At 40.8% G+C, this 17,592-nt stretch overlaps 1 protein-coding gene across 1 annotated transcript in view; it reads right to left on the reverse strand.

The window, feature by feature from the left end:
* Nucleotides 1-17,592, reverse strand: part of LOC124804992 (neurobeachin) — a 1,009,542-nt gene that overhangs the window by 920,840 nt on the left and 71,110 nt on the right. The window contains exons 13-20 of the mRNA XM_047265386.1: nt 17,074-17,216; nt 16,612-16,802; nt 16,160-16,268; nt 15,991-16,072; nt 15,621-15,772; nt 12,853-13,017; nt 1,268-3,104; nt 985-1,159 (exon numbers count right to left, since the gene is read on the reverse strand). Of these exons, the coding sequence (XP_047121342.1) occupies nt 985-1,159; nt 1,268-3,104; nt 12,853-13,017; nt 15,621-15,772; nt 15,991-16,072; nt 16,160-16,268; nt 16,612-16,802; nt 17,074-17,216 (2,854 nt within the window). The remainder of the gene's footprint in view (nt 1-984; nt 1,160-1,267; nt 3,105-12,852; nt 13,018-15,620; nt 15,773-15,990; nt 16,073-16,159; nt 16,269-16,611; nt 16,803-17,073; nt 17,217-17,592) is intronic.

Here is a 17,592-nt window from a genome sequence, read left to right on the forward strand (position 1 = left end):
GTTTTACATTGCTCCTTTTCAAAGCACGTCTTTTCTGCCCTAATAATTTTATCTGCTTGCTTCTTCTCAAATTGATAGATTTTCCACTTACTCCTTGTTCTCCTGCTATACGAGCTGTTCCCAGATTCCTTTTTTATATCAAAGTGCTTCTTCACATTTACTATTCCACCATCTGTGCTTTCTTTGCTTGTTCTATGGAGCTATTTCAAATGTAATATGGTTAACCATTTCTGCACAATTTTTGGCAGAAGTATTTACTTTCTTCAGCATCTTTGAATGTCAGATTATTTTTCCTTCAAAGTTTTGTTATTAATTCTGTTAATCATACTGGTTTGTTTCATGAGTGTGTGTTTTGGAATAAATCACATGTGCATTTTAGTTGGGTAGTGATCTGAATCAACTTCTATTCCTCTCTTGACTCTAATGTTCTAGATTTCTTGATAATTAAAATAACTGGAGATGGCAACCTGGACAATTTCAAATTCTCCCTGGGAAGAGTTTTGTTTCCACCATTTAAAAATAGTTAATTTTTATAAATTCTGAATTTCTGTACTATTATTAAGGTTTGCTTAATTTGTAAATGTCTGAAACACCAATTTGTGCAACCATGATTAGTAAGGAACAGGAAATTATAATAATGAAATTGCTGTTGTCTTCATCAGAAAGTACACCAATATTTACTGTAAACTAAATATTATGCTACTTCCTATTTTGACAATAGTCTATTTGTGGTACCCTACACCTTTAATAAAAGACATTTTACAACCTACTACATTCAATGAATTTACTCTGACTACTGAAAATGAAAAAGTTATAAAAATAATAGCTTTTCAGATCCAACATAGATGACTGGTAACAGAAGTAACAACCAGTAATAAAAAAAGTAATAATGACAAAAAATACCAACAAGAACAATAAAGACCCACAAAGAAAATATCGAACTTCAAGTTCTATTACAAGAGGCATTCAAGTGCCAGAACTTACCTTCTCCAAACCTGAATATCAGTCTCTAGAGAAAAAAGGACATCAGATAGCAAACGCTGATGGATATAAGACCACTTGAATTCTGGTATTCTAAAAGGTGGTCTCGTTGGCCCAGGACTAAACATGGGGCGAGAGGAATTTTGAGGCACTGGTGATGGTTTCGTTCGTTTTGTTTCTGTAAGAAAGATAATGAAAGTAAAACACAAAAAATGGAACTAACGAGATATTTTAATGATATATATAACAGTATTTTGAGTGAATAAACAGCATTTAAAAAACATACCAAAGTGAACTGGATCCACTTGTGTCGAAGTCGAAGAGCTGTGTGGCCGCTTTTGAGGTGATGCTTGATAAGTAGGGATTGCAGTAGTGCACACAGTGTCTCCAACCTGTTCAAGAGCCGTACTGTCTTTCGTTTCAGCAGTGGATGCAGGTACATCTGAGGTATTATTTACAGAAGTTTCTTCGCTCGATTGCGGAGGCACTATTTCACTTTCCACTGTAATAGTAGTCCTATCACTTACCTCACAATCTACAGTTCTAAAGGCCTTATTTTCGTCACCATTCTCATTAGACTCACTTTCAACAATATTTGGCACCTGAGAAGAATTCTGAGATAACATATCACAATTATTATTTAAGCTCTCAGAGGCAGCAGTCACTTTTACATCATCTACCTCAGCTTTTTGACAGCTTAAGTCACTAGCTGGAAAGTCCGTCACTTCAGATTTTAAGAAATCTGTTCTTTCACTTTCACTGAGCACCTGTTCTTCACTTTCACTGTGAGTGCATGATTCAGATTCTACACTAGGAATCACAATGGCTCCTACGCTACTGACAGCACTATTTTCTTGGTCTCTCTCACTGTCTGCAGCACAAGAAACATCATCCTGATACCTGTCTTCCTCATGCAGAGGAGAAAAATCTACACTATCTTTATCAACAACTACTAGAACACTTTCATCTGTCACAACTCTTCCCTCTACGTCACTTTTTGCTTCCAAATCCACATTCTTATCTTTAGGCTCTTGAAGTCGCTCTTCTGATTCTTCAACTTCATTATCTTTCTTCTCACTGGTCACATCAGTAGTGTCAGTCGGTGTCAAGTACGCTTCCGATGTGTCACTGTCAATAACTTCCCTTTCAACTTGTACTGTCATCTCCCTGCTAACAAACTCTAAAACATCTGACTCTTTCTTGAGGATTTCATTTTTAGTTTGCACTAATTCATCAAAACTAGTATCTGCCTCTAATGAACTAAGATGGGAAGAATCTAATTCAAACACTTGTGCAGTACTTTCTCCCTCAGGTTTTTGAGCAATATCTTTACTAACACTTTCTACTACATCTACACCACTCACCACATTCTCTGTTACACTGCTTTCAGTACTTTCTTCTCTGCTTTCAGAAAGTAAAACCTTCTCATTTTCATCACGAGCTGTCTCACACGCATCTGAAACATCTTTAGCAGCACCCTCACTATAAGAACCTTCAACAACACCACTATCCTCACAACTGCCACTGATTCCTTCTATTGAGGTCTCTTCGTCACCCTTGTACACATCTAAGTCTACACTTGCACCGTCTGTACCAGAAACCGGAGACACAAGGGCTTCTTCTGAGCTAGCCTCTGTTGTTACAGTGGGTTGGGATGAGCCTTCCATTTGTGGTGTTGGAGAACTTTCTTCTAGTCTGTCACCAGCTTCAAACTTTGGTCTATCTGTATCAGAGTTGTGGTTGTCATCAATGTTGAGTGATGACGATTCCGCTTTGCATACATCACTATAGAGATTGCATGTACTTGAACCTATGGAAAGCATGTCACTTGGCTGCTTATCATCTTCACTGCCACACTTGGCAGTATCCTCGTGCTCTGGTGATCCCAGACCACAGCTGCACACAGGAGGCATGTCCTTATTGTCCGCTGAGGACTGCCAACTGGAGACTGTCGGGTGACTGTGGTGGTAGCCATTAACAATGTGATGCTGCTGGTCCCAGCCAGAGATTGTGCTAATAGGTCTCTGCTGGCGCACAGCTGGATCTGTGATGTTGTCTGATCTCTGCCTTTCATAATGTTCATACATTTGAGCAAACTGCAGCTTAAACTCTTCATATGAGACCTAAAGAATAAAGTGTCATTATTAATTTTGCAAATACTAACAATAACAACTGCAAGTCTTATAAAAACCGAATGACAAATGGAACTAGCAAATTCCTTTGTATTTGCGAACCAGTTCTCATTCAGTACAACACATATTTACAATATAAGCTAAAAAATAAAACAAATATTGTATGGCTTCCAGCCTTATGTAAGTCTACTTATTTGATATAAGTTTAGTGTCTTGTGCATCAGTTACACTACTTATAATGTAACTCTTCCTTCTGCACTCATCTCCCTACCATATGACTCCTACCCCTGTGACAGTCCCCAGTGCAAGACTTGCTCTATGCACCCTACTACCACCACATATTCCAGCCTTTTAACTGGCAAAGCATACACTCTCAAAGAGAGAGACACCTGTGAAATGACACATGTCATATACCAACTGTTATGTTAACACTGCTCAGCCTTTTACATCAGCATGACTATCACCTAGTCATCAGTCAGGATGAATGGGTGTAGGCAGAGGGTTTCTACAGGCAACACGCAATATACTATTGCAGAGCATGCTGTTTAACATGACAGTCATTACCTCAGTGCCTGTTTCACTACACACACCATCTGGATTCTTCCCCCAAACACCTGTTTCTCAGAACACGGCAGGTGGGAACTAGCATTACAACATGTCCTTGGTTATCACCACCCACCTGGCCTCAATTTATGTTAATTCCTTCTGTCCCAGCTTTCATTCACAGTAACTACTCCTTTCTTCACTCCATTTCAGTTTTCTACATTTTTCATTTTCTGACTTCTGTTACATGCAATGCACTTACCTTTCCACTTTTATTAACTCGTGCACGATGTTTTAGTAGTAATCTCTGTCTTGCACATTACCTTTTCTTCCACCTTTAAGCTCTCAGGTTGTCAAATCTCATCCAGTGCAGTCCCCAACAATTAGTCTTTCGTTCTCATCCCATCTGGCAAGTCTCCCTTGACCCGGGGTTCAGAGTGACTTTTCCAAACTCTACCCCTTTCCCTAAACGTCTCCGTTACTTTTCCTTCACCCTTCTTCTTTACCCCTCAACTCTTCCACCAAAATAAGGAGCCACCGGCCCCAAAAACATGTGAAAGTTAAATCCTTTTGTGTGTGTTCCCCTGCCACCACTTGGTAAGTAGATTTTTTTATCTGCCGATTTACATTATAATGTAATTGGACAGATGACAAATCTACAACCAGTGGCAGTAGGAGAACACACATATAAAAGATATTACAGTATGCAAGCTTTTGAAGTCAGGGGCTCTTTCTTCTGGCAGAGGGGTTGAAGGGGAAGGAAGTGGGGTGAAGGAAAAGGACTGCTAAGGTTTAGGAAAAGGGGTAGAGTTCAGAAAAGTTAAACAGAACCCCAGGTCAGGGGAGACTTACAGAACAGGATGAGATGGCAAGACAATTGATGGAGACTCTGTCAGACAAGATTTAAAAACCTGAGAACTTACAGGAGGAAGGTAGGGTAATATACAAGACAGAGATTACTGTTAAAGCATCATGCACAAGTTAACAAGAACAAAAAGCTAAGTGAACTGCATGTGACAGAGGAGAAAAAACTAAAAGGGAGTGAAGAAAGGCATAGTTACTGTGAAGAAATGCTAAGACTGAAGAAATTAATGTAAATTAAGGTCACATGGGCGATGAGAACCAAGGCCATCTTGTAGCACCAGTTCCCACCTGCGGAGGTCTGAAAACCTGGTGTCTGTGGGAAGAATCCATATGGCGTATGATGAAACAGACACCGAATTCATGAGCGTCATATTGTAGAGCATGCTCTGCAACAGGATATTGTGTGTTGTCAGGTTTTCAAATCTCATCTGATGCAGTTCCCAACAATAAGTCTTTATTTCTCATCTCCTCTACTAAGTCTCCCTTGACCATAGTTTTGGGTGACTTTTCTGAATTCTACCCTCTTTCCTAAACCTCATCAGTCCTTTTCCTTCACCCCTCTTCCTTACACTTCAACTCTTATGCCAGAAGAAGGAGCCACTGTCTCCAAAAGCTTCCATACTGTAATACCTTTTATATGAGCTTTCTTCTGCTGCCACTTGGCGAGCAGATTCTTTATCTATCCGATTACATTATATTTTCAAAAATTGATTATTTTTGTTAAGTTACACTACTTATTTATTTAAGCACAGATCTTTCTGCCACATCTCCAGGACCTCTGCATTAAGAGTCAGAAATTCAAACCACTGGAGGGCACAGACAAGCATAATATAAGCTAGTAATGTGTATCACAACAAAGAGTGAAAATAAATGGCTGTCAAAAAAATGTTTGTTTTTTGTGTATGAAGCAAACTGCGATACTGGTAACTCAACCACCACAGTGTACTACATTTTTGTGAAACACATAAATTTTGCATTGTTTGTATTCCTATTTCAAATGTTGAGTGTTTCGTTCATGAGGCATGGACTGGGGTACCATCATAACAACTGCCTAGATAACTGTGGAAAACTGTTTAAAAACCACTCTCAGACTCACCATGTCTAACAGATCTATGCTCACAAATCAGCATACAATCTGATCATGGTGTGGCTCATCTCCCTGTTTAATAAGCCAGTGTGCTGCAATTAAAGTTGTATTAGCATGTCATTTCTACCATAAATACAGGAAATAGGAGATCTGTTAAACATGTTGGGTACACAAGAATAAGTGTAACTTTAAAGGAAGACAGAGATGTATGCTGGTGTTCAAAACTTATTTACGAATGTAGCTTTTCCATGATCTGTAACTGATAAGTAATATAGTACAATGAAACTTGCACCACATATAGAAATAACAGCTTCAGTACAGTGCAGCACAGTACAGTACAGTACAGTACAGAAGGCAACTGAAAGAATTGTGTAATGAGAAGAACAGAAATGACACTTTTATTAAAAAACAATAATTACACTGAAGTCACTGCGACTCACGATGATCCCCTTGACATCACAAATAGCGGAACATGGTTCTTAAAAGGGTGTGTGATCATCATGGACAGCAATGCTGTAACATGCTCCATTCTCACAACATGGTTGATAAGGAGTTCTCTTGGTAGGGAACATTATTATGAAAAGAATAGTTGCTACTCAGCATACAGTAGAGATGCTGAGTTGCAGATAGACATAACAAAAAGACTGTCACACAGCAAGCTTTCAGCCAACAGAGCCTTTGTCAAAAATAGACAAAAAAAACCATACACACACATGAAAACATATATGTCTGCCTGTGTCTGTATATGTGCGGATGGATATGTGTGTGCGTGTGTGTGTATACCTGTCCTTTTTCCCTCTAAGGTAAGTCTTTCCACTCCCGGGATTGGAATGACTCCTTACCCTCTCCCTTAAAACCCACTTCCTTTCGTCTTTCCCTCTCCTTTCCTCTTTCCTGATGAAGCAACCTTGGGATGCGAAAGCTTGAAATTTGTGTGTGTGTTTGTGTGTTTTTAATTGTCTCTATCAACATACCAACGCTTTCGTTTGGTAAGATACAGCATCTTTGTTTTTAGATATAGATAGTTTTTAGATATACACTCCTGGAAATTGAAATAAGAACACCGTGAATTCATTGTCCCAGGAAGGGGAAACTTTATTGACACATTCCTGCGGTCAGATACATCACATGATCACACTGACAGAACCACAGGCACATAGACACAGGCAACAGAGCATGCACAATGTCGGCACTAGTACAGTGTATATCCACCTTTCGCAGCAATGCAGGCTGCTATTCTCCCATGGAGACGATCGTAGAGATGCTGGATGCAGTCCTGTGGAACGGCTTGCCATGCCATTTCCACCTGGCGCCTCAGTTGGACCAGCGTTCGTGCTGGACCTGCAGACCGTGTGAGACGACGCTTCATCCAGTCCCAAACATGCTCAATGGGGGACAGATCCGGAGATCTTGCTGGCCAGGGTAGTTGACTTACACCTTCTAGAGCACGTTGGGTGGCACGGGATACATGCGGACGTGCATTGTCCTGTTGGAACAGCAAGTTCCCTTGCCGGTCTAGGAATGGTAGAACGATGGGTTCGATGACGGTTTGGATGTACCGTGCACTATTCAGTGGCCCCTCGACGATCACCAGTGGTGTACGGCCAGTGTAGGAGATCGCTCCCCACACCATGATGCCGGGTGTTGGCCCTGTGTGCCTCGGTCGTATGCAGTCCTGATTGTGGCGCTCACCTGCACGGCGCCAAACACGCATACGACCATCATTGGTACCAAGGCAGAAGCGACTCTCATCGCTGAAGACGACACGTCTCCATTCGTCCCTCCATTCACGCCTGTCGCGACACCACTGGAGCCGGGCTGCACGATGTTGGGGCGTGAGCGGAAGACGGCCTAACGGTGTGTGGGACCGTAGCCCAGCTTCATGGAGACAGTTGCGAATGGTCCTCGCCGATACCCCAGGAGCAACAGTGTCCCTAATTTGCTGGGAAGTGGCGGTGCGGTCCCCTACGGCACTGCGTAGGATCCTACGGTCTTGGCGTGCATCCGTGCGTCGCTGCGGTCCGGTCCCAGGTCGACGGGCACGTGCACCTTCCGCCGACCACTAGCGACAACATCGATGTACTGTGGAGACCTCACGCCCCACGTGTTGAGCAATTCGGCGGTACGTCCACCCGGCCTCCCGCATGCCCACTATACGCCCTTGCTCAAAGTCCGTCAACTGCACATATGGTTCACGTCCACGCTGTCGCGGCATGCTACCAGTGTTAAAGACTGCGATGGAGCTCCATATGCCACGGCAAACTGGCTGACACTGACGGCGGCGGTGCACAAATGCTGCGCAGCTAGTGCCATTCGACGGCCAACACCGCGGTTCCTGGTGTGTCCGCTGTGCCGTGCGTGTGATCATTGCTTGTACAGCCCTCTCGCAGTGTCCGGAGCAAGTATGGTGGGTCTGACACACCGGTGTCAATGTGTTCTTTTTTCCATTTCCAGGAGTGTAGATATACTGGCAGGTCAATAAACACACAAACAAACACAAACATACACACGAAATTCAAGCTTTCGCAACAAACTGTTGCCTCATCAGAAAAGAGGGAAGGAGAGGGAAAGACGAAAGGATGTGGGTTTTAAGGGAGAGGGTAAGGAGTCATCCTAATCCCGGGACCGGAAAGACTTGAAAATGTCTGCTTGTGTCTGTGTATGTGCGGATGGATATGTGTGTGTGTGTGTGTGTGTGTGTGTGTGTGTGTGTGTGTGTGTGTACCTGTCCTTTTTTCCCCCTAAGGTAAGTCTTTCCGCTCCCGGGATTGGAATGACTCCTTACCCTCTGCCTTAAAACCTACATCCTCTCACCTTTCCCTCTCCTTCCCTCTTTCCTGACGAAGCAACCATTGGTTGCGAAAGCTAGAATTTTGTGTGTATGTATGTGTTTGTTTGTGTATCTATCGACCTGCCAGCGCTTTCGCATGGTAAGTCACATCATCTTTGTTTTTATATATATATAAACAAAGATGATGAGACTTACCAAACAAAAGTGCTGGCAGGTCGATAGACACACAAACAAACACAAACATACACACAAAATTCAAGCTTTCGCAACAAACGGTTGCTTCATCAGGAAAGAGGGAAGGAGAGGGAAAGATGAAAGGATGTGGGTTTTAAGGGAGAGGGTAAGGAGCCATAACATATATACGAGGTGCGGCTAGAAAAAAACCGGACTGATGCTGGAAAAAACATTTATTTACAATTATTTACAATTTCATGTTATCTCCTTCAATGTACTCTCCTCCTCGGTCTCTACACCGCTCCATACGAATTTTCCACTGTTCATAGCAATGCTGCAGATCATTTTTGGCAAGTCCATACATTACTTTCCTCGCTTTTTCTTTTACTGCTTCAACAGTCTCAAATCTAGTTCCTTTCAAAGCTGACTTGACTTTAGGGAAAAGAAAAAAGTCACAGGGGGCCAAATCAGGTGAGTAGGGTGGATGATCTAAGATGGGAATGTTGTGTTTTGCCAAAAACTGACAACGCACTGTGAGCTGGGGCATTGTCTTGGTGAAGGATCCATGACTTTTTTCTCCACAAATCGTTCCGTTTTCTCCATACTCGCTCACGTAGGGTAGCCAGGACACTAATGTAGTAATGCTGATTCACTGTTTGTCCCTCTGGTACCCAATCAATGTGCACAATCCCTTTGATGTCAAAAAAAAACAATCATCATTGCCTTGAATTTCGATTTTGACATTCGTGCTTTTTTTTGTCGTGGAGAACCAGGAGTTTTCCAATGCATCGATTGGCATTTAGTTTCGGGATCGTAAGTAAAAAACCACGATTCATCGCAAGTAATAACATTTTGTAAGAAGGTGGGATCACTTTCAATGTTTTCCAGGATGTCAGAACAAATCATTCTTCGGCGTTCCTTCTGTTCAATTGTGACACACTTTGGAACCATTTCTGAACACACTTTGTTCATGTTGAAACTTTCATGAAGAATCTGCCTAACACTTTCCTTGTCAACTCCTGTTAACTCAGACACTGCTCTGATTGTTAAACGGCGATCTTGTCGAACAAGTTTACCGATTTTTTCAATGTTTGCATCAGTTTTTGCTGACAATGGTCTGCCAGTGCGAGTGTCATCACTGGTGTCTTCGCGGCCATCTTTAAATCGTTAAACCACTCAAACACTTGTGTTCGCGATAAACAATCATCGCCGTACACTTGTTGTAACATTACAAACGTTTCACTTGCAGATTTTCCTAGTTTGAAACAAAATTTGATGTTAACACGCTGTTCTTTCTATACACTCAACATTTTCCGACGCACAGACAAAACGTCAACTACTTAAAACAGACGCCACGGGCAGACTGAGTGCAGGAGGCAGATGAAACTCGAGCAGTAGGCGGAGCGAGAGTCACGTGACAGGCCACGCGACTTTCAGCCTTATTGCATTAGCTTTATTGTTTCACCAGTACTAGTCCGGTTTTTTTCTAGCCACACCTCGTATAAACAAAGATGATGTAACTTACCAAGTGAAAGCATTGGCATGTTGATAGACACACAAACAAATATAAACACAGACACAAAATTCAAGCTTTCACAACCAACGGTTGCTTCGTCAGGAAAGAGGGAAGGAGAGGGAAAGACGAAAGGATGTGGGTTTTAAGGGAGAGGGTAAGGAGTCATTCCAATCCCGGGAGTGGAAAGACTTACCTTAGGGGGAAAAAAGGACAGGTATACACTCACACACACATACATATCCATCCGCACATATGTAGACACAAGCAGACATTTGTAAAGGCAAAGAGTTTGGGCAGAGGTGTCAGTCGAGGTGGAAGTACAGAGGCAAAGATGTTGTTGAATGACAGGTGAGGTATGAGTGGCGGAAACTTGAAATTAGCGGAGGTTGAGGCCTGGTGGGTAACGAGAAGAGAGGATATACTGAAGGGCAAGTTCCCATCTCCAGAGTTCGGATAGGTTGGTGTTAGTGGGAAGTATCCAGATAACCCGGACGGTGTAACACCGTGCCAAGATGTGCTGGCCGTGCAACAAGGCATGTTTAGCCACAGGGTGATCTTCATTACCAACAAACACTGTCTGCCTGTGTCCATTCATACGAATGGACAGTTTGTTGTTGGTCATTCCCACATAGAAAGCTTCACAGTGTAGGCAACTCACAGACCACAGTCTCTGGCAGCTGAAGTCAGACTAGTAGTCTGACAAATGCTTCGTTCATTGAATGCTTATTGTGTGACAATCTTTTTGTTGTGCCTATCTGTGGTTCAGCATCTCTGGTATACGGTGAGTAGCAAGTACTCTTTTCATAGTGCTGTTACATTCCATTCTGGATTTTCCTTGTTTAGTTCTCATAGTAGGGCATTCCATTCCTCCACCATTGTAGTTGACAACTGCCACTTGGTCATTGGTGCACGTGGATATGCTGCAATACATCTCCTCATCACATCCCACATGTGCTCAATGGGATTTAAGTCAGAGGAATGAGCAGGCCAGTCCATCTGCCAAATATCCTCTTGGTCCAAGATTTCCTCCACCTGCATTGTTCTTTGTAATCACCCATCAAAATAAAGTCTGGACCAAATGCACTCCTGAAAAGATGCACATGGTGAAGGAGTATACAGTATCACAATAACATTCAATAATGAGTGTAATATGTTCAAAGATTTTGAGATCAGTACACCCACGCAGCATTATGCCTCCCCACACAACACCACATGGACCACCAAAATGATCATATTCAACAATGTTCCTGGGTGCATTACATGTTTCCACCCCTTACTACATAAGCGTACATATAGAATCACTACTCCGAATCACCACTCAGACTGAATCTGCTCACATATGAGCATATGACCCCACTCCTCACTGGATCAGCTCCTATGCTCTTGGCACCACCGTAAATGATGTCATTGACGTCCGGGTGTTAATGAAGCACAATGTACTGGACTTTGAGCAAAGAGGCTACCCATTTTCAGTCTCAGTGCCACTTTGGGATGTGAGACTGCGTGGCTTGCAGACCTGTTAAATGTGGTTACGATTGCACCCATTGTTTGATGTGGGTCTATTCTTGCCCGCTGCACAATGTAGCATTCATCTGCCACTGTAGTTCACCATGGTCACTCATCCCCTTCCCTTCTGACAGCACTGCCTGTGGTTTGGAATGTTTTCTATACAACAATGCTGCTAGCAATATCACACTCCTGGGCTGCAACTGTCAAACCTCATCCTCTTTCTAGTTTCTTGATGATTCTTCCCTGTAAGAAGTCATGCAAATGTTGTCTCCGGGTCACATAGCAATGAAGAAAATGAGCACATTACATCAGAATGCTCCCTGACTGACACAACTGTCTTTTCCTATTTCTTCAACCGCCTCATGTTGCTGGGAGAGCCCGATTTGGCTTGAGTCTCACTGAGCTCACGCCATGTGCATGACAGCGACCTGTGGCGACATGCTCCAGCACTTTCATTCATTCCCAATGAGTAGTTAATATTTTATGTTACTTTAACTATCTTGTCGTTAAGCTTTGCACAGCAGTGTATATACAAGTATTCTGCAGAAGGAGGAGGGTGTAGCAATTAGAATTTCATATGATGGATTAAATGGAAAGTGTAGGTGAGATATAGGACATAAACAACAAACAAGACAGACAAGCTAAGAAACTCACAGAAATTAATGGTTTTATGTTTTTTTTTTTTTTGTTTTTTTTTTTTTTTAACAGTACTCAGTTTAGATCAAACTGAGGCAATTTTTCCAGAAAAAAAGGGAGTAAAATTGAGAGGCTTAAAATAAGTGAATATCAAGTGATTCATATAAATAAAAGAATAAGCAGAAAAAAGTAAATGATGGCTGGCAATAGCCAGGGAGGGGAGTTGGACTGAGCATTTGTGGATGGATACGGTGAGGACAGCAACTATAAGACAAACTACAATTGTCTAAACTGTCCATAAAAGTATCACTGATAACAATCATATTTATCCAATGATGCCATTTTTCCCTAGAGCTATTCTCTTGCGATTTAAAATATATTTATTTTCTATGTTACTTTTAATTGGTCAGTTTTCATAATTAACAATATCTATGCCTCCAGCTAGTCTTATGGTCACTTCTCAAATTGCAACACTGATTTGAGAGAAGCTGTACAGAAAGTGTTGCTCTTGCATGGAATCGTCTTCACTTCTTCTTTAACAGAATTAAATATACCACAACATTTGGTGCCTCGCGTAGGAATCTATATTTTTTAAAAAAGACTATATATTTGCTCTTACTTTTGAATGAACAATTGCGAGAGTATCAACCCAGACTCTCCATCCTCCATATTCGTGCTTAATGGCATGATGAAGTAGCATTCGAAACAAAGAGTACACCATGTCTGAAATCTTTTGCTCTTCTGTATTTTTTGGATGGATGTATGCCATTGCTATTAGCCATTCCTGCAAATGAGAAAATATGAGAACAGTATTATACACATTTATAGCAATAATCATATTATTAAACATGCAGAGGAAGAAAAACATCACACAAATAACTTTGCAAGAGTACAAATATCAGTTCCATAAAGAAGGTAGAAGATTAAAAGCAGAAAAAAATCATTATTGTATTAACAGGTCTCTAAGGCCTACAGCAGAAAAACAGAAGGAAACAACCACACTACACACGGAGAAAAAGCAGTATTCTATAAGAAAATTATAACAAAAAAATGGCCCATCATCACAACAGAAATGATATCTATTGCAGATGGTAGTCCATCGTTGCCGGTCTCCAGCTTCATATTCCACCATTGTCGGCTCCACTTCTTTAAGAACTGTTAATACTCAATCCTTCCATCACATCCTTGCATGTCCCCTTGGGTGTTTTCCAGCAGGTTGAGAATGGTGCACTTGGTACAAGAGAGATTTATCAGTTCAAAAGATTTCGTCATACCAATGAGGCCCTTTGTGCACTAACATCAGGCTAATGTGTGGTTTTCCAAACAACTGGTACAGGTCTTCTATCTTTCTTCATTCCCATTTACCATACTGGAATTGCAGATGGGCCCACAGATCTTTCAAAGTACCTTCCTCTTGAAGGCACAGATTGTTTCTTCAGTCATTGCTGATGATGCTCAGGTGTCACAACCATATAAAAGTAATGACTGTACTAAATTGTTCAGGCTAAAGAACAAGCAATTACTGTTTGTTATTCATTGACATACTACCTTTGTCACTCACTTTTATTAGTCAGTTTGGAACACAGGTACCTGAATTCTTGCACTCACTCAAAGGTATGCCCATCAACAACAATGGAAGGAAGGAAAGCTTGACGGCATGCTACACAAACACAACACTGTCAGCAAATGCCAGGATTTTGTCAACTCCCACCATCTCCATTTCTCTGATTCCATCAGTGTAACAGCTTACTTTTTCCAAGGCTAAGTTTAACAGTACCAGCATCACAGGATCTCCTTGTCTTGATCCATTTCGAAAACTGAATGGTGGCAATAGCTGGTTGCAAACCATACTTGACAAGCTGATTCAGAGTAGCGATCTGGAATTATAAGTAGTTGTATGTATTTTGCTGGGATGTCAAATTCTTATAATGTTTACCAAAAGATGGGGCGGTCAGTGCTGTCATAAGCTTGTCAGAAACTGATGAAGATGAGATGTAATTCTCAACTGAGCTCGTAAAATTTTTCTATTAGCTACCTCAAGGTATGGGGTCGAGAGTTGATTGTCCAGGGATGAAGCCACACTCATAGGGTCCCACAATTCCTTCAGCCAGTGGTTTCACATGGTTTAGTAGCAGTGTCATAAAGATTTTATAACCAATTTCAAGTAACTGGATACTTGTGAAGCACCCTTTTTGGAGATGCTCCCTCTCATTCTTCAGGAATTATCTATGCTGCCCAAATGGCAGATATTAACAGCTTCAAAGCATTTACCAATGTTTCACACCCCAAGCGGAGTATCTCACCTGTGATATCACTATCTCCTGGAGCTCTGTTGTTGTCGAGTGCCTTTAGAGCAACACTGATTTCTTCCTCTGATGGTTCAGGGACTCGCACTCTACCAAACTGGGCCCACATCTTTGTTGTCGCTACTGTTGGATTTCCATGATTCACTAAGTTTTCAAAACATTTTAAATACGTCTTACTGCTCTGACAGTGATATCACTCCATCAGTCACCCACTGACAAATCTTGAGGCCCAGAAAAAGGAGCCTGATGACTCTGATTCTTCGACTGCTATCAACAGACTTTTATGGTGTTCCCATTTCTTCTTCCTTACGAGCTGATCTGTGTTACACCTTGCCTCATAATAAACTATCCTTGCATCTTCTGAAATCTGATCTAGCCTTTTTAGCCTCTTTGCTAATCTGGTCTCTTCACTGAACCAAGGTTTACTTCTGTATTTTGGATGGGAAACACAATCTTCATTCACACTCACTAGTACTGCATTCTGTAATGTCAACCCCGCACCTACCATGCTGAGAGTTAGTGTACTTTACACAAGTGTACCTTGCAATGGGCAGCTTCTACCAACTGATATACAACTAGCTCTTTACACATCCCTCTAAGGTCTCCTTCATATGATTTCCAGAGCAGGGAGTGTAAATGAACAAATGCACGATTGAATGAATGAGTACATCAATTGCAATAGTTCTAGCCCATCTCTCTCTATCATTAACTTACTAGGTAAACAATTATAGGTTTCATGCAAAATATATGGATTATATTCACACAAGTACTGTTTATAAAGTAATGAAACATCATTGTAGGAGTGATTCAAATTACATTTGGTAAGGACTGCTGTTTTTCTGTATGATGAAAACAACAGTGTGTATGTCCTTTACTAAACTTTTAAAATTAATACAATCAAAACTTTCAAGTGCATAACCTGAAATGTTTAAAATTGACTATAAAATTAGTTTCCATTACTGAACACAGTAGTAAACATAAACAGTATCCATTACAAGCTATTTCTCTTGTCACTGCAAACACGTGAGAATAAAAATGTTTCAGAAAGTAAACTTATTGTGTCATAATTCTGCACTCATACCTGCCACACTGACATCTGAAGGACTGTTCTCCTGTTTTCTCTATTGTTATTACAAAGCAAGGTCATATCTGATAGAAACAGCTTCTTAACATCCAAAAGTTGTTCTGTCTGTTTAGACTGGCGGATTAATGTGGCAACAACCTTCAAGATCACTGTAAACAAATGCACATTCACAAATAAGTTTGTTACTTATACACTATTTACATTGCACTGAAGTAAATGTGTATCAGTAACTATTAAATGTACATCAGTAACTGCTATATGACATTTTTCATGCATTTCAAACTTGACACACTGCAAGAGAAATATATTCCGAGAAAATAGCATGCAAACTGAAGAAGCAATTAACATGGTTATTAACATAACATACTTGGATTTTCCAGTCTAAAGTGTGACTCAGGTTCTGGATGTCTTGTATACAGTATCTGTTGACTGATGTGCTCTGTCATTATCTGTAAGAAATAAACAGAATATTAAGAAATTAACATCAAGGTATTGGTTATAAAAGTACAGACAGAAATCAATGAATAAGCAGATACCTCATATAGTACGTTATATGTTGGCAGAGTCAGAGTTTCTTCATTTAGCAGCAGTCTCTCAGCAAGCAACGTGTAAAGATTATGAGGGCTCATGACATCATATTTCCTCCTGAAATTGGTTTTTAGATTTCTCTTCACAAAGCTACTCACAGTCATTATAATCCGACTACACTTGCTCAAAGTTTCTATACTACATAACATGGAATAACTTATGGACTTCACTCTATGGAATTACAAGACATATTAACTAAATACTAATTTCTGGCTTGTTATGACTTACAAGAAAATATCAGAATTTTTCATAATTCCAAAGTATTTATTTCCTCAAAACTATTCGATGACATAAAAATTCTGTAATAGGAACACAGGCACATTATAGACATTACAAATTTTAACAAAAACTAGGTTGCTCCTAAAATCATGTTTTAGTTGCAGATCCTGGAGGCACTCACTTGTGTGTGCTGCGGCTCAGAAAGAAACCCAGGAGCTTCAGTGCCTGGAGCCTGATCAATTGACTCTCAGCGGCAAGTAACTTGAAGATAGTGCGTACTCCTTGCTTCACATCAAATGCAGGAACCATTGAAGCTGGATGTTCAGAGATCAATGATATAAGCATCTGCAGTACATCATGTAAATTCTCATCCTGAAAATTAGAACAAGTTACACAGCTGATAAACATTCAAACATTCATCAGAACAACTGAAGAAGATGCATGCCAGAAAACAAAGAGACTGGATGAGTGGATTGGAGGGTGTGTGTGTGTGTGTGTGTGTGTGTGTGTGTGTGTGTGTACAAAGGGACAGAGAGAGAGAGAGAGAGAGAGAGAGAGAGAGAGAGAGAGAGAGAGAGAGCACTCAGGTCAAGATGGATGCCTACATATTAGATGAAATTTTTAAACTTAGACGAATGCTTACTTCATGCATTGTTGTGAGGTAATTTAGAATACTTTGTAGTTCATCGTCCTTTACTCCATTTCCAATCATAATCAGCTGTTTTAGAAATAAGAGAATGTATGCACGTATTGCCAGTATATCTTTCTGTGGTGGTCTCGGTCCATCTAGAAAGCAGTAACAACAAAGATGGTGATGCCAGCCAATAAGGTTTTACACTATAAATACCAATAGAAATAATTAAAATGTAGGAGAACACAAAATATATGAATGAGTTACCTCTATGTGGAAGACTAAGACTACTGTTATGTAATATGAGGCAACACTAAACAAGTATTTTTTCCATTTAGATCTGAAAGCAATAGCCAGATACTGTACAGCTCGTGGATCATTTTCAGTTCATACTGTAACAGGTGGGTTCCACCATTTTCAACAGTAATTACATCTAGGTAGCAACTCTGCTGTCTTAAAGCCACTTAGTATTTTGATATTTGAAATACATCGTGGGGTGATACAAAATTCTTTCAATAAATAGCAAGCTCT

Source organism: Schistocerca piceifrons, chromosome 7 (genome assembly GCF_021461385.2).
Source record: "Schistocerca piceifrons isolate TAMUIC-IGC-003096 chromosome 7, iqSchPice1.1, whole genome shotgun sequence".
NCBI classification, from domain to species: domain Eukaryota; kingdom Metazoa; phylum Arthropoda; class Insecta; order Orthoptera; family Acrididae; genus Schistocerca; species Schistocerca piceifrons.